General features: G+C 37.7%; 1 protein-coding gene across 1 annotated transcript in view; it reads left to right on the forward strand.

The window, feature by feature from the left end:
* The window catches only part of LOC126336256 (sialin-like), a 65,557-nt gene that overhangs the window by 31,174 nt on the left and 10,636 nt on the right, over positions 1-23,747 (forward strand). Inside the window, exons 5-7 of the mRNA XM_049999752.1 lie at positions 8,621-8,841; positions 16,082-16,234; positions 22,944-23,076. Of these exons, the coding sequence (XP_049855709.1) occupies positions 8,621-8,841; positions 16,082-16,234; positions 22,944-23,076 (507 nt within the window). The remainder of the gene's footprint in view (positions 1-8,620; positions 8,842-16,081; positions 16,235-22,943; positions 23,077-23,747) is intronic.

Genomic DNA, 23,747 nt, shown 5'->3' on the forward strand with positions numbered 1-23,747 from the left:
TAGGTCATCTTGTATCAACCAACAGTCACCTGTCCTAGACACCGTCCTGTGCACCATGCCACCACCAGCAAACAACTGCAGATTGCTGCCAACCCTGTCAGCCATATCATTTATGTATATAGAAAATAGCAACAGTCCTATCACACTTCCCTGTGGCACTCCTGATGTCACCCCTGTCCCTAATGAACACTCACCATTGAGGACAGCATGTGGGGTTCTATTACTTTAGAAATCTTCAAGCTAGTGACAAATTTGGGAGCCTATTCCATAGGATGTACCTTTGTTAATGGTCTGCAGTGGGGTTCCATGTCAAATACTTTTCAAAAATCTAGAAATACAGAATCTGCCTGTTGCTCTCCATCTGATTTTCAGAAAACTAGAAATATGGAATCTTCATCCACATCATGTGAGAAAAGAGCAAGCTGTGTTTCACACAAGTGATGATTTCTACAGCCATGCTGATTCATGGACATGACCTTTTCAGTCTCTAGGAAATTTATTACATTTGAACTCAGAACATGCTCTAGGATCTGCAGCAAGCTAATGTTAAGGATATTGGTCTGTAATTTTACAAGTCTGTTCTGGCTCTGAAAACTTGCACATTTCCTTAACTTCTGAGTGTGTCTTCTTCTGCCACCACTTGATCAGTAGATTTTTTATCTATCCATTTATATTATATGACAAAAAATTAGTAACAGTGCTTACAGTTTTACTTTTTCAGCAGCTATGAATATGCGTAACTATTCCTTTGTCCTTCTGAGAATCATATCTGGTTCTAGGAAACCTTTTTATATCAATTGTCACTGGAGCCACCTCCAGTTATCCTTCCTGTTCTCCATTGTAATAATTTTATTCATCCTACTGACCAAAAAATTATACAGGGTGTCCCAGGAGGAATAGTCAATATTCAGAGATATGACAGGAACACTCATTTGAAGCAAAAAACTTCATTTGGACACATTCCCTGTTCTGAATAGTTTTCAAGATAGAATACATTTAATGTACATTGGTTTTTGGGCTAGTGGTGTGCACATTATGTGTCATACCCCGCCATCCACTTTGATGTTTGATGTTTTATATGCATTAGGTAAAATGTCACACATCCACACTAATGAAAAATATGCAGATACGGAGTATGTTCATGGCTGCTGTGAAGGCAGCTCTCCAACTGTTGTTGAAAAATACTGTCAGTGCTTATCGATATGTAGATACCTGATCGTAGAGTGATTAAGAGTTTTCAGCACATTGCATGAAAAGTATTCTTCCAAGTTCCCATTTTTCTTCTATATGTACAGTTCAACAACCTATGCAGGAACACATTGTTTAAATGATGCAGTGTAGTCCTATTGCCAGTGCAAGGTGATTTTTTACACCTTATGCATGTATAACTCTCCCAAGAACAAGTGTATGCCAAACACTGCAGGCAGAAAACAAATCCATTTCACATGCAGTGTGTCCACAATCTTCACATTGCTGGCAATGCCACTTGACTTGAATTTTGTCACTGTTTAAATGACAATCATCATTTAATCTCTTTAATACTGATATGGGAAATGGGTTATTTTCACTGCTTTCAAGTCTGTCATTTGGTGAGCTTTTACTGCCATGTCTATGAACTAAGTTCAGGGTGTAGGCTCTGGTAATGCTAATTTATCAAACAGGTGATTATATAATAATATATTTATTGGGAAAGGTAGATGCACTAAAGAACTTGCAAAAATACTGTCTGAAATGTTCACATTCCATGGTTGCGTGACTGTGGTAAATAGTTCAAGCGTTTATCCGAGAGGGTGCACACTCCTCCGTGATCAGGCACACAGTATGACCTCCTGGTTGCAGAGAGCCGAATGACGCATGTCCGATCAAACACACAAATTACATCTCACCTTGTGGGGCTCCATTTAATTCATGGATTCAAAGGAATGGAGTGAACAATCGGTTCTGTTCAGATTCTCTAATGTGTCATTGGGGAGCGTACATTTTACTCAACCCACATGGTCCGTGACTGATAGAATCTACAGTTGTTGTAAATGTCCATACAGCATGGGGGTCTAACTGGCACTAGCTTTTGCTTTGTCTCTTCTGTGCCTGTTGGTGTTGCAGCACAGCCAAAAGTTGACCTAATGGTAAAATCTGTGCTCATGGGTGAAAACTGGTACACCACCATCCCTCTTGGGGAGCAAGCTCTGTAGTCATAAAAAGTGAATGGAAACTATCTGAAGCCAGCCTATGTTTGGATCTCATGTGCTTCATGCTGACACCAGTGTGAGTATAATGGCAATGGGTTTGTCAGTTGTGATTAGGCAGCAGAAACCATGAGTGGCAGTTGATGTGCCTTGATGTGTGTGGCAGTAGGAGTCCAGAGACCATGGAGAGTCTAGGCTCATGCAAATGCAGTGTCATCAGGACCAAAATTCTGGTCCAGGAATTGCAACAGACAGGCCCAGTAGTGTGGGGACCAGTGTTTGGAGCTCAATGGGAATGTAACACAGTGACAGGTGTGGGGGTCAATTGAGCCTCAATGTATGGCGTGCCAGAGGCAGAGAGGTGTGACAGTGAGTCCAGGAGCTTCAACAGACAAACAGTCAGAGAAATGGGTGGCGATGTCTGAAGCTCTATTGGAAGTGAGATCATGGCTGGTGAGGCAGCCTGCCAGAGACAGTGTCTCAATGGTAGGCAGCAGGTGGGATGTGTGCTGGCTGTGTCCTGCAGCATGAAGTCATTGTGATGCTTCTTGGGCATTTCAAGGCATTATGGACATCTGAAGCAGACACGTCGGCTGGCTCTTGTGATGAAGTTTGTTGGCTGCTGTGGTAGGGGGCTCGTATGGTTGAGGGAGTCAGGGTCTGGGCGATTGCTAGGCTGGGGTGGAGGTAGGCTGAGGCACACATTGCTGCAGGGTGATAGCCGGCAGTGTCCGTGCATCACTGGCAGTTTTGGGAGTGGGCTCTGCCTGACTGGTTGCATGAGTCTGCCAGTCTGAGGAACTGAACGGCAGCTGGGACAGTCAAGACATAAGCCACTTTGAGTCAGTCAATGGAAACTTTAGTCAGTTTGCTGTTACATTTTATCTGCAGAGTCTTTTCATCATGGGTGATCGTGCAATGTGGTCCTGAGTAGGGAAGTCTAAGTGGTGGCTGTACCGCATCTACGCATAACATAACATGTACTGTAAGTTGGTGTGAACAATTGCTTTGCTAGTGCCATGCCACACTGGCTGCCAGTGGTAGGGATGAGGCATTGTGTGGCAGTGGTACCTCCTGCATGAATTCACCAGGGCTTGTGAGCGATTGACTGTGGATGAAGTCTACAGGTGAACCACCAATCTTATCCTTCGATGTTATTTGCAGGCTGGGAGTATGAGCAGAAGTGCCTCCATCCAAGCAATGTTGTGACACATCAGGGACACTTTCAGTGTTGGATGAAGCCATTCGACCATGCTGTTAGACACTGGGTAGTAGCTGGGTATTCAATGTAGAGGCACATCACACTGTTGGGTAACGTGTGTAAAAAGCACACTGGTGAACTGCAGCTGCTGTCTGTTGTTATCAGACAGGGGCAGCCAAAACATGCCACCCAAGTTTCACAGAAGGCAGGGGCGATGGTCTTAGTGGCATTGCCTCTAGCCAGCATGAAACTGTCCACCATTATCAGTAGATTCCCCTTGCCTTGGGACAGAGTAAATGGGTCCATGATGTCTGCATAGACATGTGTGAAGCAGCTTGTCACGTCAGGGAAGGTGCTGATCGGTGCATGGGTATGTCTCCCGACTTTGCCATGCTGGCACATGATGCAAGTACATGCCCATTACCGACATTCTTTCTGGAATCCCATCCAGATGAAACGTGCGACCACGAGTGTCACAGTGGTGTCTACACCAGGATGTGATAGCCCATAGATGCAGTCGAATGCGTTGCACTGGAATTTCCTGGGAGAAATGGCTGATGTGCGCCTGTCAAAACGTCGCACCAAATCTTGCTGGAGGAACCATAAATGGGTATTAGTTCCAGCTGTAGGCGGCTGTAGGTGTCATGGCAAAGCTGTCCAATAGTTCATCACTCTCCTGTTTTTGTGCGACGTCCTCAAAATTCACAGGAGAGGAGACAGCAACGCAATCGTGGGACAAGCAGTCGGCAGTGATGTCCATCTTGGTAATGGGTCAAATGTCAGTGGTGAAGTGCGACACTTACTCCAGCTGTTGTAGCTGATGTGGTGAACAGTTGATATTGTTGCTCCAAAACATGTGAGTTATCAGCTTGTGGTCGTGGAAAATGATGAAAGGAGGGGCTTCTACCGATGAACAGAAGTATTTCACCACATGGTTGACTGCAAGCATCTTGCGGTTGTAAGCACTCCACATGACTGTGACACTGATAACTTCTGCAAAAAGAAGCCTAGTGACTGTGAGCTGCTGCCAACGCATTGTTGGAGTGCTGCACCCATAGTGGTCTGGTTGTCATCCACACCTATGGCTAATTCCTCGAAGTGTATCAGCTGGGTGAGTTGTTTCGCTTCTGCAAGGCTCCATTTGGACTCACAAAGGTTTGTTCCATTGCATCCATATAGATAACAAGGGCCCTTCCTTTGGCTGTGGACCACGTAGTGCTGCAGTCAAGGGTTCCATTACTGTGTCAGCATTATGAGATGCCACTAGTAAAAGTCGATCAAATTGAGGCATTGGCAGATGCCATTGTGGCTCCCTTGGCATGGCTTGTTCAAGATTGCCTGAACCTTGTCCAGTAGAGGCTTGGATCCATCCAGGAGGGGCGTTAGATGCCCTGGAAATTCTATATCCGCTATTCCAGATATCCATTTCAATGGGTTGATGCCAGCCTCGTTGAGGCTACATTTTGCTACATTTGTGGTAAAGTCATCATGCCATACAGGAAGTCAAATATTACTCCTTTTCCAGGGAAAATGTATTATGCATACTTTTGAGTTAAAATTGGTTATAAGGACAAGCCCTTCACGCCACATGTATGCTGCAAAACATATATTTAAAGTTTATGGTGCTGGAGAAAATTGCAGCAAAAGTGTCTCAGCTTTGGTGTACGTATGATAGGTACCCTATGATGCTCAACACCCACAGAAATTGGGGAAGTAAGAAAAAGGAAAAGAAAATTGAAAATTGAGGGAAAATTTAGTTGATGTTGCTCTGTTGTGCTGACCCATGCAAGCACAGCTTAGCACTTTTCAGTCCTCCAGAAACAACTGACAAATGCTCAGCACTACTATCTCATGAAAATCTCTGCCAGTCATTGTCCAATGGCTGGTGGTGATTTAAACCACCCAAGTTTACATCTTTATTGCATAAACAGTATCATTGACAATTATTTATGATTAAATTTATTTTCTTTATTGTAGTTGGTTTTCGTAATGGATTGTTCCCTGATTAATGTAGAAAAATGATTCGGCTACAATGCATGCAGATAGTGCTTCTGATGGTTCCAATTTAGCTGTTTTATTTAATAAAACAAAGAAAACTAGTCATGTTGGTGGTGACCACACCTTTCAAAACAGTGGAAAGATGAGAAGTGTGGTAAAGTGTTTCATCACATAATTAAAGAAATGAGTTCCTCTAGTGGACCTTTGGAAAGGAGACCGAACAAGACAAGGATGTGATAAAAGCATTAATTGATGTCAGGTTTTCTTCTCGAAACAAAGCGTTAGAAAAGTTTGCTTTTCTGAAAAGTCAAATTATCTTATTTCTTGCTGTAGTAGGAAAAATGCAGTTGATAAAGGTGTTAATATGCAGTATTTAATGTCTAACAGAAAGGAGGGAGAAATGAAGATGGAAAGAGTATTTCTCTTGAGAATGTTATCTTCACTGCATTATCTCGTGGTGCAGAGTTAGCAATCCTTGGTCGCACAGATGAAAATTCTAATTCTAATAATTATTAGAGTTAGTGGCTGCAGATAACTGTGATTTGTCCTGTTGTCTTAAGTATACAAAGTATAAATGGCTTTCACACAACATAAATGAAACAGGCTCTATTACAGATAAGGAAGTCTTAAACTATTTGATAAGGTTTGAACTATTCCCAATATCATTTGAAAACTATGGATGAAACTAGAAATGTATGCCAACACAATTAAGTTTTGATTTGCTTTTGATGTGTCAGTGGGTATAATTTTCAAATTAATGAATTAGTTTTTGTTTCTGTAATACTGAATATACTACAGCTGAAGTATTGTTGACAGTTTTAATGTATGTTATTATTTATTTTTCTCTACATATCAAGTCATGCAGAGTTATTGCTAGTGATGGAGTGGAAAACATGACCAACACTTTTTCTGGATAGCAAGCAAAAGTCAGAGAACTGAGCTACAAATTCTATATGTTCTTTCTTTGGCCCATTCTTTGAACTTTGTGACCCAGGAAGCAAAGCAAAATGAGACCTAAATACAAACTATCTTTCAAATTTGACAGAAATTACCAGTTTTGTACACATGTCCGCCAAATGACTTGCAAATATTTGAGTCTCTGCATCGAACATTATACATTCTGTAGCTCTTTGGCCTTTTTGCCCTGTCAGGTGATGGTCCATAACAAATTCCTAGGTTCTTAAATTTTTTGTGTTTTGAATTTATCATTGTCACTACACTCTGAATTAAAATTTTAGAGCCAGCTCAAATATTGAATGATTTTCTGAAAAACTTCTTTCTACAACTCCAAAACACCACATACAATATTAATAGTGTCCAAGATGTTGTGAAGTTACCTCAAACTGATGAAAGTTGTGATGAAATATGGAGCCCTTGCTTGGAACTGATCAAAGAATTTGATGCCAAAGATTTAAAACTTCCTAAAGTACAGATTTCTTGAAAACTTGATGACAACACTCTACCCTATGCTTTTACCAGCCCCTGTGATTGTTACTAGAGGATTTATTTTGAGATTTTAGGTAGTATCATTCAGTGTTTCAAGGAATGACTTTCTAAAGCTGGTATGACTTCATTCAAAGAAATATAAACATTTCTTCTGTCCAAAACTAAAGATTTCAGTTATGTAATAGAATTTTCTAAGGATGACTTTGATACAGGAAGTTAAACTTTTCCCAGAAATATGATATAAAATGTGTGTAAAAGTGATTTCACTGGAAATATGGAAGACTTAGTTTGACTCCTTTCCTCAAATATGAACATCAGAGAATTAAATCCAGAGGTGATGAAACTGATGACGATCACTTTAAATACAGCAATTTCTACTTGTACAACAGAGCGTCAGTTCATTCTTTTTTTCCCCTTAGAAGATTAAAAATTACCTCTGCAACACCATGACACAAGAGAAATTAAACAACAATGCTTTGATGCATGTCCAAACAAGAACCAAAAAACTTGGGTCTTGACACTGACACAAACATTTTCATCAAACGGTCCAATGTTCATAGGATTACATTCTTTGTGACTGAGAAATAGAAAGTCCACAAATATTTGAAAAATAAAACAATTCTCTGTGGATTATGGATTACTTTTTGTATTAATCAATTAGTCTGGGGAAAAAAACAACTATAGTTTGCTTATCTTTATCAATCGCTGCTCATTCAAAATACCTGAAACTTTTTTTAGGAGGATTAGTTTTCAATGTCTGTGAGCTGTGATTTTTCAAAAGCCAGCACCCTTGATCTATGATTGGAGGGAAGGCAGAGATTATACTACAGACTGCTATTTCTTCGTGACAAATTTACAGGGTAAGTTAATAAGTTTGATTCTTATGAACTGAATATGTCTCTTTATTAGTGCCTTTTAAATTTATTATAATAAGTATATTAAGTGAATCAACTGCAATTGCCATAATCATTGGAATGGTCACGGTAGTGCGATTAAGTGGCCACTAAGATTTACAGACCTTATGCCATTAGATTTTTGTTTGTGGGGTTGGATGAAGTCTGAGGTGTACAAATGAAAGTTGATTGCATGAGATGAATAGCTTTATCGCAACATGGACACTGCTGCCTTCATAGGGGAACATGCAGAGGCACTCAGACATGCAATACAATGTGTTCCCCCAAGAGTACACAAATGATTTGAAGCTGACAGCGGGATATTCAAATATGTATTGTGAACTGTACAACACCTGTAATGTGACATTTACAATAATGCTTAGAGATAAATGTATTAAAAACACGTATTTTACAATTGATACTTTCTAAAACACATCTTGTTATGTTTACTAAATGTTCTACACGTACACATGTTTAAACCTGACAATGTGTTGAATGATAATGATAATAAATAACACTGTACACTAAATGTGTTCTATTTTGGAAACCCAAATAGTGGATATAGCCATATGAAGTTTTTTGCTTCAAATGATTGTTCCTCTCATATCCTTGAATATTGACCATTCCTCCTGGGATACCCTGTATAATTTGTGATTGCTGATTTTTGCTAGTCATTTGAAACATGTAGAAACTCATTAAGTTATTAAAATTTTTATTCTCTGCATTTAAGAGAACTATCAGAAAAAAGAAAAGAAACTGGTGGTTTCCTTTATGGAATTTGTATATGCATGCTGTTTCATTTGTTCATTAAGTCATAACCCTTGTTTTCTCAGATGTCTTACTTCCATATGAGTTAATTAACTTCAAACTATTTTTAGTTTTTTTCTCTTTTACAGCTCTCAATTTAGGCAGTGTGCTTTCCATGGGACTGTCTGGTATCTTAGCTGCTGCTGGTGGATGGCCACTGGTGTTCTACTTCTTTGGTGCTTTAGCTGTTGTATGGTTTATACCTTGGATTTTCCTCATTTATGATTCTCCTGATAAACATCCACGTATTTCTGAGGAGGAAAAAGAATATATTCTTAGCAGTCTTGGTGAGGAACTTAATGCAAAGAAGGTGTGTAATAAAGATAAACTAGTTGAATATAATTTAATTTCTCACATAAACAAAATGGAAATTCAGAACTTCAGAAGGAAACAGAGCTTAACAGTTGAAAGAATACTTTTTGTTAGTGTGGAAGCTCCTTTTTCTATAAAAACAAGTGAAACTTAATTCTTAATGAATATACACTAGATATAAAAAAATAACATGCAGAAATCTCAATAAACCATTTTCAAAAGATAAATGTGCTTAGGAATGCGTGAATGTTGCATACTGCTTTGTAAAGCTACCTTGCATTAAGATTATCATTTCCAAGTCTCTACCTTGAAAACAATAAAAGTAATGAATGGTTCACCACTGGGAATCTATTGTGATTCTTCAGATTTATTTCAGGGATTTATTACCACCATGAGTAATAATCTATAGGTACTTTCAGTTAAGTTACACATGAGACTACTCATCTTGTAACTTCACACAACTCTCTCACTATGCACATTTGTAAATAGAACACAAAATTTCTAACTTGTCATAACATCCTCCTGCCGCAAGCCACTTGAACTCTCTCTCTAGTAAGACCTAAAGATAGGCTTTCTGTGATATTAGCTTTATTATTTTTATGAGCTGTAGCTCAGTTATCTGCATCAGTACAGCAGTGGTGGATACAGAAAAACCTCAAGGAGGTGGTTCAAAAGGTATATTTTGCTACCTTTACTTTTACCATAATAAACTGATCACTCTCACTCTTGACTAATCTTGACACTTGCACTTGCTGCAGCTAGGACTTTTTACTTATTCATTCTTCAGTCTTAATATTTCTGCTTCTGAATGTAAACTAGCTTCCTATTCAGTGAATAATCCATATTTATAATGCTGTAATGATGATGCGGATGCATGTGCTACATAGGAAAGTACAACTACTCAATTCAGTCGAGTCAACTGCCGAAATAAATGAACAAATGCATGATAATCTTTCTCCCAGGAGTGCTAGTCATTCAGAGTGTGCAGAAGGGCTATGAAGTTTGTTAAGTATGGGAGAGAGACACTATTGGCAGAATTAAAGTTGTGAAGGCGAGTCGTGTGTAGTGTGTTGATTTTTCTGTAATATCAACATGCAGCTGCTCCCAGATAATTGAACACATTAAAGGGTTCATTTCCAAGACGTGAGGAGATGTGCTGGTCCTGGATTGAATCTGCCTCCCAGATAAATGACAGAGGCCTATGTGTCAGCCAACTTGTTTGTGGTTTTAGGCAGTTTTCCACACCTACCTAGGTAATTACTGGGTTGGTTGGTTCTTCCCAAAACTGGGGAACCATACTGTCTCCAACCCAGCAATAAATGGATGATGGGGACAGGACAGGAAAGAGGGGATCAACACACAGAACATGTACATACCTAAGTAGTGCAAAACCGGTGAAATATGTAAGAAGATATGCAATCTCAAAAAATCATTTTATTCAGTATTTAATGCTAAACAATAATTTCAACTGAAATCAACTTATGAATTATACCATAGCCTACGGTATTATCTTAATATGCACCAATGTGCCACATAAAGATGAAAGGTACTTTAAGAAGGTACATTTTAAATAACAAGTACTTAATTATTTTATTTTGAAAGTCTGTAATGCCCTAATAAAAAATTGTTTGCAGTCACATCTGTTTACTAAAATACCCCCCATGGTCTCGCGGTTCTAGGCGCGCAGTCCGGAACCGTGCGACTGCTACGGTCGCAGCTTCGAATCCTGCCTCGGGCATGGATGTGTGTGATGTCCTTAGGTTAGTTAGGTTTAAGTAGTTCTAAGTTCTAGGGGACTAATGACCACAGCAGTTGAGTCCCATAGTGCTCAGAGCCATTTGAACCATTTTAAAATACCCGTCTTCCCTTAAATTACTGTGGTACCCCATATCACATTTCATTCTGAAATGTGAAGAACAGCCAGCTACTTTTACAAATTGTCTGCAGTCATAGAACATTGATTGCAAGGAAGAACGTTTTTGCAGGATGCTGATGGTGCAAATTTTAGGAGAGGAAATGTTCCTGGAGAGATGTCTGCTGGAGTATCTTCTTCACCACAATTGAGGATACTGCAGATACTGACAAAAATAGGCTAACCTGGATTTCTTGTCAAATCAGTGTCAAACCTATTCACTACCCTTTGCCCAGTGTCACCTTTACTGTCAGTTAGCTTGCTTTTGATAATTCTCAATTATCGCTAACAATTCCTGTGAAGGCAACTCATTAGATTCTAATTCTTTATTGCTACTCTCAAGGAAGCTGAAGATGCTATGGATGTACACCAGAGAATTTTTTATTTTCGCATTAGTGACAACATGTTGTGCATCTCCTGCTGAAAATATTCTCTCAAAAATGAATGAATTACCATTTTGTGGGATTGAAAATGTTCATTATAAAAACCAGTAGCTTCAATCCATGTGCCCAACTTCATCAGGACAGGTGTAAATCATGGGTTTGGCTACATTTCTCTATACAGTGACTCACAATGTGGGGCTTTAAGAAAAGCTATTGGTGTATGAAATTATTTTATTTACTTATGGATAGCTGCCATGCACTTTTTCACCAATATGTTGCAGTGCATGGCTCAGACAGATGCATGGATTAAATGTGGAAATACACGTAGGGCAGTTGTGGTCTTAAGCATGTAAGCCACAGTATCTGATTACATAATGAGAACTTTTTTTTTCTTGAATTCCCACAGGCCACAGCACTTGAAGACTGTCATTCACAAAATGAGCTACTGCTGATTTGTCCATTCTAGCACTCTGCAGAAAATCAGTAATGGCTCTGAGTGTTCTTCTTTATAGAATTTGCCAACAGTGAGACAATCAATGAAATATCTACATATGTCCATTGTTGGTTCAACAGCTATCCACATGTGGTAGTTACTTATATAGCACTACACACTTTTCTGAGCATAAAAATAAATAGTTTTTTCTTAATGTTGAGTCACTGTACTTTTAACGAATAAAAAATATTCAGGCACTTGAACCTGGTATCATCGAATGTTTGCAGCAACCATAGTGGAATACACATTGTAAAAATTCTTTTCTGGAGTTTAGAGTCTTGTGTATCAGCATCAATAACTGTTGCTTTTTAGGCGAGTGTATTGGCCTGTTGTTTGTATGTGCATCACAATGTGTATATGGTGAAGTTGGGACTTCACAGAGCACCTGATCTGCATATTGCACACTTAATATAGAACACTCTATCCATCAGCAATGAAAGCATCATCCAGTGTAACCCAAGATCTTAATTTAGATGATAGTTTTGAAGCAAAAGGAGACATCATGAACACAAACAGTTACAAATCCTTAAGAAGTACCATTTGGCTGCCTTTTCTTGCCACACACACTTGCACACACTGCCACTGTATCTTTGGGCCGATAGTCTTTCCCGCACCATGGCCTACCTCAGCAGTTCACAAAGTCCTTTACTACATGCATCAATGGTTACTACAATGGTAGAAACAGCATTGTTATTGTATCTACTTTGCTTTGAAAAACTCAAATACTGAATAATAGAAAATTAAGCAGAAGTAAAAGAGCTGGACAAAAATATGGAAACAACAAAAAACACAATACATTACCATGCCTAATTTGGTGTAGGAAACCTGTTGGCATTTTAAACAGCTTCCAGTCATCTCAGAATGGATAAATACAGATCGTTAATGGTTGTTTAGGGAGTTTTATACCATTCTTCCTCTAAAACAGTGCCACAGTCAGATAATGAGGATTGAGATGGATAGTCATCATGCACTCTTCTCTGCAAAGCAGACCACAAAGGCTGACTAATATTGAGATCTGATGCCTGTGGTGGTCAGGCGATATGCAACGCTTCATTCTCGTGCTCACAAAATCAGTCTTTGATGATGTGAGCTGTGTGAACAGGGATCGTGTTTTCTAGGAAACACGGCATCACCACTGGTAAACAAACACTGTATCATGAGATGAACGTCAGCAGCCAAAATAGTGGCATAATCCATGGCAGGATTGGGACCCTGGAAAGTAGGCATGGGGCCTATGGAATACCATAATGTGGCTGCCCAAATCATCACTGAACCCCCATTGTATTTCAACCTTGGGACATAAACATGACCAGAAGTTGTAAACAGTATAAAACTAGATTCATCCAATCAAATGACTTTCTTCCATTGCTTCATACTACAGGTTTTATTGCTCTGACACCAAGTTTTCCTTTATGGGCCTTTGCATCAGTGAAGAGTGGGTTTGGAATTCCCGGTCACACTGCAGTTCCCTGCTTACAGTGCTCTCTTCACATTGTTTTGGTGCTGATAAGGTTTGCAAATGTTACAATCACTCCTACAATGACTTTTGCAGCTGTCGTTCTCTTACTTTTCATCACAATCCTCTTCAATGATCATCTGTCATAATCTCTGAACACCACACTTTTATCTGCATTGTGACTAAGCAGATGAGATCTCTCCACTTTCCCTGTATGCAGTACATAAATCTTTAATTTGATTCTTCTTGAAAGACCAAGCACTTCACCTCTCTTGGTTATGAGAGTACCCGCCACATAAGCACCAACAATTTGTCCATGTTTGAATTCACTTAACTTCGACATAACAACTACATAGGATACTGTTCCAATCATGATGACTTGGAACATACTGAGAACACTGAAAAGATGTTGTTCATGGGTAAATACAACAGTCCAACCTACAGGCTTTGCTAGATCTGCATTTACATTCAAGCATGCATCTCTCATGGTGTTTCCATCATGCACCTCTCATGGTGTTTCCATATTTTTGTCCAGCCTCTGTTTGTAGTTCACAATCCAATTCAAACTGCAGCTAACTATATTTCATTGCATCTAGAATTTGATTTTTAGAGATAATTTTTCTTCCTGTCTTCAACTTTTATGGCAGGTCTGATTTGAATATTTTTGTAAGGAAGCTGTTACTGATGGTTGGGGAAACATGGAGATGGGTAAAAAAAACAATAATATGTAATTTTATGAAGTGTTAAGTAAAAAACAAGTAATTATAGTCAAATACATAAAAATATATAAATGATAGAATGAAATATATTAACTCTGGCAACAAAAATCTTAAACATATATGCTTGTCATGTAGACAGGAGCAAAGAAAGATAACAAGTTATTGCATAAAAATCAGACTCTGTTCAGGAGTAATGCCAGTGTTACTCATTTAATAATAGATATTAGCAACAAGAGGCAAAATTCTGTATGTGAATCATCAATTGACAGACAGTCTTAGTGTATCTGGAACCTTCACAACAGTACACACATTTCTGAAGAGTGAAAGATTCTTTTCAGATATACAAGTAAATTGGTTTTAAATAACTGTGAGTACTGAAGTTCATCAGTCATATTTGTTTTAATGTTTATGTGAGGTCTTAAAGATTTTGCTCCAAAATACAGCCCTTTTCACATGACTTTCACTGAGGTTTAAACATTATGGGTGTTTTCCCTATTAGCTATGATTATAGCATCACCAAAACTGACTACCTAAAGTGTAATATAGTGAGTAAGAAAGGAGTGACAAAAACAATGAAGACTGACTATATGTGCAAAATCACAGAGGGTTTTAAAAGATGCACATCTTGTATGTAATGCTAAAAGAAATGTGTACATCTGGTAACAATACATTTGTAGGAATTTGCATATGATATTATAGTGAAAGCTATATAATTGTTCTACTTATGCACAGTGCATACCATATTGTGAGTACAGAGAGGTTGTGAAGAATTTTTAAGTGGCTGTCTAAAATAAAAATGATAATTGCCATTGACTGACCATTCTGTAAGTTCTTAGTAGAATATTTTATAAATTATGAATAAAACATACACAACACTTGTGAAAGAGCATCAGATAATGGTTATCCTCCTACCTTAGTAGATTCCATAAAGCACAGAAAGCAGAAACAACTGATGTACTCTCTTCTTTACCTTGTCATTGACTCACCAGCTCAAGAATGCAACAAATGGTGAACAACTCTATACTCAGGAAAAGTCTCACTGGATGTAGCCAGAAAGCTTAAATCCAGGAACATAAAAACATCATTTTATGTGCACAACACAATAGGCCATGTCTTGCCCAGTGATATAGACAGAATTCCAGCTTTGGAAAAGACTGGAATAAATAAAATTACTTGTAACTGTGGTAAAATCTATATAGGTCAGTTGGGCAGGGCAATATGTATCATCTGAAGGAATGCCAAAGAAGATGGGAGCTTAAAAAAGGAGACTCTACTTTTGCAGACCATCTGCTTAAAGAAGGCCACAGTTACTAGGTGAAACATAAAGTTTTACATCACATCCATTAAGGAAGGAACATGAACTATCTTGAATGGGAGTTAATAAAGACATGTCCATCAACCCAAGCTCAGTACTGAATGACCAGACACAGTTCCCTCACTCACCACTTATAACTTCTGATACTACTCACAATCCAATCCTTGCCATATTGTACATTACCCTTCTTACTCACATGCCCAATTTCCTTAATTTCAGTTATTATAATTTCCCTCATAGTGTTAAAAAAAAATTACTTTTTATAAACACTGGCACTGCTTCACTCACCCACTTAATAACTCTATGGTATCTTATCTGTTTGTAATTTAGGATCTACTAAAGGTAAGGTTATTTTATTCAGCCATATGTCACCAAAGTTTATTGTTAAATTGTTTCCTACTATGGACAACTATTTTGATTTTTCTATAGTTCATTAGTTAATGTGTCACATATTTTATCTTAGTTAAATAATCTTATATCACATTTACACTCAAATATTCCCTTTTGATTTATTCCTAATTCTACAATTAATGTTTTTTCATCTCTGGAAATGGATTTACTTCATACAAGTACTAGTTTAAAATCTTTGATTCAGAAAAATTTCAGTGCACCACATACTTATCTATGTACCTGACGATGGCACAACAGCCAAAAACCACTTTGTGTAACAAATAATAAATATTGCAGAAAATGACACCAGTGTTGTGTGTGTTCCATTCATAACATAAAATTATAATATTTTGGGGGGTGAGTCTATGTAAGGTATGTTTGATGTTCTTTTGGAATCAGTTGTAAACATTGTACTAGGCTTCACTAAAGTAAATAGTAACATTAATTAATACAATGCATCTGACATTGTAAAGAAAACATTAGTTGCAGGTCATTTATATTTGACACACCAGAGTAGTCTCTGACATACTTTGTATTTCTCCAAATGCTAATATTCTTAAAAACTTTCAGGTTGCACCACCAGTGCCCTGGTTACAATTGTTAACATCAGTTCCTGTTTGGACAGCAATTATATTTCATACTGGAACAGCATGGACAATGTTCACGTTACTTAGTGAAATGCCAACATATCTGAAAACAGTTCTGCATTTCGACATTGCACAGGTAAGGAATTCATTTACTGCAAACATCCATTACTTCAAAAAATAAATGAATAAAATACTACTGGAAAATGTATATACATGTACAGAGGTTTTCATACCTTTACATAGAATATTTCATTGCCACTTCTTATAAAATGCACATTGCAAACCATAAAATGAACACTTTTGTGAATCCGAGGGTACTCTTCAACATCATTAAGAACATTCCTAAGTTTTTATCTTTAGTCACATATGCAGATAATTAAGATCTATTCAGTACTGGACATTCAGAGACAGCCCTTGTTGATATGTGAGGACTGAGGACTATCTCAGTGCCCTCAGCTGATTTTGAAGACAGCCTGACTAACTAAATGAACCATAATACTAAAAATAATTATTTGGATATTCATTTTATTTTAGGACTTACACACAAAGACATGTTTTTTTAAGAATTGTCATTTATTATAACTCATACAAGATTAAATGTTATATTCAGTCATAACATTTTAAAAATAACAAAAAATTAACAAAAATTCTCTTTCTCAGCTTAAATACTTGCAAAATCCTTCACAATATCACTAATTCAATCCAACTTAATGAAGGACCCAATTAAACATCTGAATAATAAGTGTTCAAGAGCTTCTCACTCATATAAAGCATGTCTATGTATAAAAAATCAGTTACATAGAAGCTTTCAGTACATGTTAATAATTAGCTTAGTGGTTGGTCATTTTTGTCACTCCTAGTATGTTGTTTAATACTTTTTGGGAGCTTGCTGAAGTTTGTTTACCTGAATACACAACCTCACTTTAAATCCTGGACAAGAAGAGGAGACTACATGGAATTTATTATTGTAATTAAACAAATCACAGTTAATTTTAAATGCCTTTATATTAGTGGCAACAAATACTATTAAAAATGGAAGTTCTTAGAAGTGACCTAGAATTCCCAGATTCTTGAATAGACCTCTGTAGGATATGCATTTCTAATTTATACAATATTATTCATATATTTTACTGTTTAGATGATTTATTTAATTTATGAAGATATGAAAATAAAGCCATGACTTCTGACTTCAAATGAAGACAGTGAAAGATACTTCAAAGGATAGAACATGCTGAACCAAGGTTCTTATTGATATTATAGCAGTGTTGACTGCATATAGTTTGTACCTGTCTGTATTCTGAAGTATTTTGCATTTGGTTGCTCATTTAGCATATAACAGCTAATGTCTATTTCTCGTGCTAGTAGGTAATTCAGGAATAAAGAAGATCACTTCTTTACTCATAAATTATTTACATTCTACCAGAACTTTTCTTACTATATCTTGTATCAGCAGGTAATTCTTGTTAATCTGAAATTGCATAATATGAGTCTTCTGCTTGGCAACTAAAGTGTTTTGGCACTAATGGCATACTTCTTTCATGGATGAAGTCTTATCTTCATAACAGAAAGCAGAGAATGGAGCTGAAAGGCTTCATCACAGCTAAACTCTGAATTAGAGAACATAACATGTATGTTCAGATGCTGATAGGTACTGGATTCTATCATTTTGATCCTTTGAAGGATATTTCTAAAACTGCAATATTTGCTGATGACATGAATGTACTGCTCAAGGATCCCCTCTCTGTGGAAAACATTTGAAGAAAAAATACTCAGCAGTCAGGTTGTAGCACTGTAAAAGAGAGTGCCTATGGGTGCGTGCATATGTGTCACCTGTAATGTGAGATGACAAATGAGGCAAATTGGATACCTGAATTTTAGTTTTTAGTACTTAGCTTATGTGACTACTCTGTGATCGAGAACTCTTCTTGATGGAAAGACGTTGTTTTTCCTCATATTAGGACATGGTGGATGGTTCTCATCAAACATTAAAGATGGTCTTCTGAGTTGTAAATGCACTTACAATTTTCTGTATTCCAATTTTAGTTCAATGCACTTTGTTCAGTGCTTTTCCAGTGATTATATTGTATCCTAAAGTACAATTTTGGAAGGGCTGCAAAATATCCATCTACAGTAGCCATAGAATCTTCATTGCATTCAAAAAATTTTCAGCTGCAAATTTCTTAAATATGTGTAGTGACCCACACAGATCAACGACCGAAATCTGGGTGCACAGTTGTAAGGTGCACCACAGAATTTAGCAGACACAGCTAGAAGTTCAGCAACCATTACAGCCTGCCACTCATGGATGCACACACTGCTTCTTGTCTGCCCACTCTACTGGCTGCCTGACAGCTTTTAGAGATGTTCCCAGTCAGCTCTAACTCAGTTACATGTTTACCTTTGGATATGTGTTATTGGACTGATATTTTGAGTCACATCTTGGCTAGTGTACCTATTATAATAAGTTGTTTTCTAAACTTAATAAAATTTGTTGTATCAGTTATTGAGTGGTGTTCTTTTGTGGGACTAGAAGACATTGGCGACAAGTAGGGTTGTATCTCCACATGTTTTTCATTGTGTAGTTGCTTTTTGCATTTTTTGTGGCATAGAGCCTGTGATTACAAATATTGGTGAAGCAAAAGAAAGATCTCATCATGGTCATGCAACAGGCTCCACCAGTTATGCACTTCGAAAATTAGATACCTAATGTTTGTGGTTGTCTTCCTATTACAGCTGCTGCTTGCACATTGTAGCTGCTTGTGTTGAATTTTACCAGTGCCTGAACTAGCCCCATAAACCTTATTGTGCACGGACCACAACGCTCCACAACCTTAGTTGCAAGTGCTGTTTTGTCACGGACAAGTCAAAAGAGTCATATGCAGGCATTATGGTTCAAAATTTTATTCTCTCTGCCCTGGATAAGGAAGTCTGGCAATGAGTCTTCCAGTTAGCAACCCCCCCCCCCCCCCATCCCTCTTTCCCACCGTTGAAGAGGTTTTGTCAATTACCCAGCTATATGAGGTCTCACATGCCACTGGTCAGCAACTGAAGGCCTGGAGCGATGTCATGGTGGTACAGGGTCACCTCACTGCATCCACTACATCTGGAAAAGATGGTGTCACAGCAGTGCAAGCTGGCCAGTCTGATGACTCCAACACAGTGCATACACAGCATTCCAGACACGCGTGCTGTTGCCATCACTTATGTCATGTTACTCCAAATACAGCAGATTAGTGTCCCCACCATTGGGCTGTCTGTCTTGTAAGTGCCAGAAAAAAGGCTACATTGTCATAGTCTGCCACTCAGCTGTCCAGAACACAGCATCAAAAACCTTGGATGTGGGTATTCAGGGAAAGTTGTCATCGGAGCTGGTTTCCAATCATTATTCCAACAAGCTTTTTATCTAGGTTTTGGTTCTCTTCTGACACCTACACCTGCAGGTAGATACAAATGCAGCAGTGTCTCTGGTTAATGACCGAACATATTCAGACCACTGCTCTTTGCAATTGTTGCCAGTAAATGTGTGCCTCAGGGAATATGCTAAGGAGCAAACACGCAGTTCATGGTGGGAGTGATCTGTAGATCAGTGACTCAACCTATTAACCTTTCTGGATTTCATGCCTCTCAGGTCTTTGGCACGTCTTGTTGCTAATGAATGGACATTTTATATGCAGCTCTAGTTAAACCATGAAATAATTATCTATCATAGTTTATAAATCACTGAATATTGTTTCAAAATTAATTCACTGAGGTAATCAAGTTAAATGATCACACACAAAATAATAATCACACAACATTAAAATTCTACAAGCTAACTACTCTCTGAAAAACTTCTTTCCTAGATACTTCAAATTCTATTTTAACTACAAAATTAAAAATTGGTTTGTTCTGCCCTTTATCTGGAGTGCACTTCTTGTCTAGTAGATGAAAACATTCCTACCGGAAAACTTTACTGTCAGCACAGGATATCTCTGCAGCTTAGTTCCAGCTCATTCTCACAGTTTATCATGAAACAGAGAATACATGTATTATAGAACAATCCAAGAGAATCCTGTCATGGTCGCCAATATAATTTTAATTAATATTGTATTTATACTGGTTGCTAGTGAGGAGGAAAGTTAGTTGTTAGTATTTTATTAATGATCTCATTCATAAGCAGCCATATCACAGTCATCACAGTCGCTCAAGAAAGTTATAATTAAGCTTGTTTAATCAGAATTGGACGATGACTCTCCTTGTCTGCAGTCTTGATTATTCGAAGCGATTTGCAGTCCTGTGTAAATAAAAAGTCTTGGTTTTCTTGCGTTACATAGTCAGTTGGGAAACCTCAGATCAAGCAGAAAGTTTGCATTGATAGAGTTTAATTATCCGATGAAATAATGGAGCTCTTGGATCTAATAATTGCAGGTTCGTTTCCGATTCATCGGAAGTTCCCTACTGATTACCAATGAAATGACACCTCCATGCAAATTTCCAATTAGAGAATACATATATAATGCACACCTTTGATGTTAATGCTCAGTACATATTCTCCTGATTAGCAAACATATTTCCAATCACTTTCGTCCAGTAATCTCGATAGCAACTTTACAGTTACTTAATGCACCTATTCGGTATGGAGAAGATCCTAGAAGTCCTCTCAACACACACCAGAGAGAATATTACAAAGAGTAATTTATGTGCTCATGGAATAGTAATAGTATTGTACTACTTTGCGCATCAATTCTGTGAGTATATAGATGGCCAAGTAGGAAAGGTAATTCACTCATCGAATTGTGCAGGGATAATTAGTAGAATATAAAGAGATATTACAGTCTATTTACCTCTTTACTATTCTGCCTTTTAATGCTGCCTCTCACAATCATGTTTTCCACCTCCGTTGTGCCCCAAAAAATTAACTGGGTTGACTGCCTTTAATGAGAGCTCAAGACAGTGATGACACTAGCTCCTCTACTATTTCCCATATACAGGGTGAGTCACCTAACATTACCGCTGGATATATTTCGTAAACCACATCAAATACTGACGAATTGATTCCACGGACCGAACGTGAGGAGAGGGGCTAGTGTAATTGGTTAATACAAACCATAAAAAATGCACGGAAGTATGTTTTTTAACACAAACCTACGTTTTTTTAAATGGATACCCATTAGTTTTGTTAGCACATCTGAACATATAAACAAATACGTAATTAGTGCTGTTTGTTGCATTGTAAAATGTTAATTACATCCGGAGATATTGTAACCTAAAGTTGACACTTGAGTACCAATCCTCCGCTGTTCGATCGTGTGTATCAGAGAGTGCCGAATTACGTAGGGATCCAAAGGGAATGGTGATGGACCTTAGGTACAGAAGAGACTGGAACAGCACATTACGTCCACATGCTAACACCTTTTTATTGGTCTTTTTCACTGACACACATGTACATTACCATGAGGGTGAGGTACACGTTCGATGGGTGTTTCATAGGACAAAGAGGACGCATAAATTGGCCAGCCCATTCTCCTGACGTTACACCTCTGGACTTCTTTCTATGGGGTACGTTAAAGGAGAATGTGTACCGTGATGTGCCTACAACCCCAGAGGATATGAAACAACATATTTTGGCAGCCTGTGGAAACATTACACCAGATGTACTGCGGCATGTACAACATTTATTATCCCAGAGATTGCAATTGTGTGCAGCAAATGATGGCCACCACATTGAACATCCATTGGCCTGACATGTCGGGACACACCCTATTCCACTCCTTAATTGAAAACAGAAACTACGTGTATACGTGTACCACACCCCTCATGGTAATGTACATGTGCGTCAGTGAAAAAGACCAATAAACAGGTGTTAGCATGTGGACGTAATGTGCTGTTCCAGTCTCCTCTGTACCTAAGGTCCATCACCGTTCCCTTTGGATCCCTACGTAATTCGGTGCTCTCCGATACACACGATCGAACACAGAGGAGTGGTACTCAAGCGTCAACTTTAGGCTACAATATCTCTGGATGTAATTAACATTTTACAATGCAACAAACGCCACTGATTACGTATTTGTTTATATGTTCAGATGTGCTAACAAAACTAATGGGGTTTCATTTTAAAAAAAAACGTAGGTTTGTGTTAAAAAACATAATTTCGTGCATTTTTTTATGGTTTGTATTAACCAATTACACTAGCTCCTCTCCTCACGTTCGGTCTGTGGAATTAATTCGTCAGTATTTGATGTGGTTTACGAAATATTTCCAGCGGTAATGTTAGGTGACTCACCCTGTATGTGCCATATCTGAATACTTCTCATTACTGTAATGTTGCATGTTACCACCATCACTCATACAACATAACTGATGCGCTGCACACAACGGGCATGAGTGGCACTCTGTCTACAATCCTATACCTTGAAAATGTAAATAGCGGCCACACCATTGGCATGCAGCATTTATGCAGAATCACATCAGTAGTAGCTGGCAACAACTAAGTCACAATTATCGCCAAAACAGTTCATTTGGAGACCTGTGTTAACTGAGACCTTTTTTGCTTTGTATCAAGGACTTTAAAGTATATGTGCATACACAATTAATTATGATATACCCTGTATAGATTACGTAATAAACTTTCTAGATAAATATAATATGAGTTAACTTTGTACATAATATGATGTTTACAAAAGTCATCATGTGATGACTACATGCAAAAGGAAATAAAATAAATAAAAAATTGTGGATCACTGTTCAACAGTGCCCTATGTCAAACTTTTCATGAACATAAATTTTTGTCTCCGTTGTTAAATGAAAAAATAGTCTTTTACTTTATAAAATTTGTGGAATGTTACATACTGTGTCCCATCTTTCAGAGCGGTCTACTTTCTGCATTACCATATGTGTTTTGCTGGGTGTTTGGCAGTGTATTTGGTTGGCTATCTCAGTGGATCCGAGAGAAGGGATACCTCTCTCACTTGGCAGCGTACAGAGTTTTCAACGCAGTTGGTAATTACCTTATTCACATGAATGTTCTGACATTGCATTTAATACAGTAATAGAAAAAATTCTGTTTTCACTTTTTCATACATCTCATGATTCACTGTTTTCATTTTTGTTTATTTTTCTAACATAATCTTAAGAGAAATGTGGCATAGCATAATAAATTTAATAGTTTATTAGCTGAGAATAATAGAATGTTTCCAATATAATGTTTCTAAGTTTCAAACCTGTCATGTTTAGAAAATGAAACAATTCATCATTTTTTCTTTAGTTAAATTACTTTTTGTCACTATTATTTAATTTTTTACCAATAGATTAAAATTAGCAATTATCAGTTCAATAATTACAGATAGTTTCCTTAAACTTACACGAGTACAGTAAGGTAACACCTTGCAATTCATAAATTAGTTTCTCTTCATAGAAATGTTTCTCTTTTCATTAGTAGTGTAGTCAAAAATAAATTACATACATTTTTAAATATTGCCCTTTTTGGATAACACTTACCATCTAGTTTACGTCAATAAAACATCCAATTAAAAATTCTGAAGACATCACTTTTAGTTGGTAGTTGAAAGGAAGGCTTTTTCTACTATCACTCACTGTCTAACAGTGACTGGCCAGCCTGTGCAAGGATTTTTTATTGTTGTGTGGCACGGAAAAATTAGTACAGGTATTTA

This window comes from Schistocerca gregaria, chromosome 2, assembly GCF_023897955.1.
Source record: "Schistocerca gregaria isolate iqSchGreg1 chromosome 2, iqSchGreg1.2, whole genome shotgun sequence".
Lineage (NCBI taxonomy): Eukaryota > Metazoa > Arthropoda > Insecta > Orthoptera > Acrididae > Schistocerca > Schistocerca gregaria.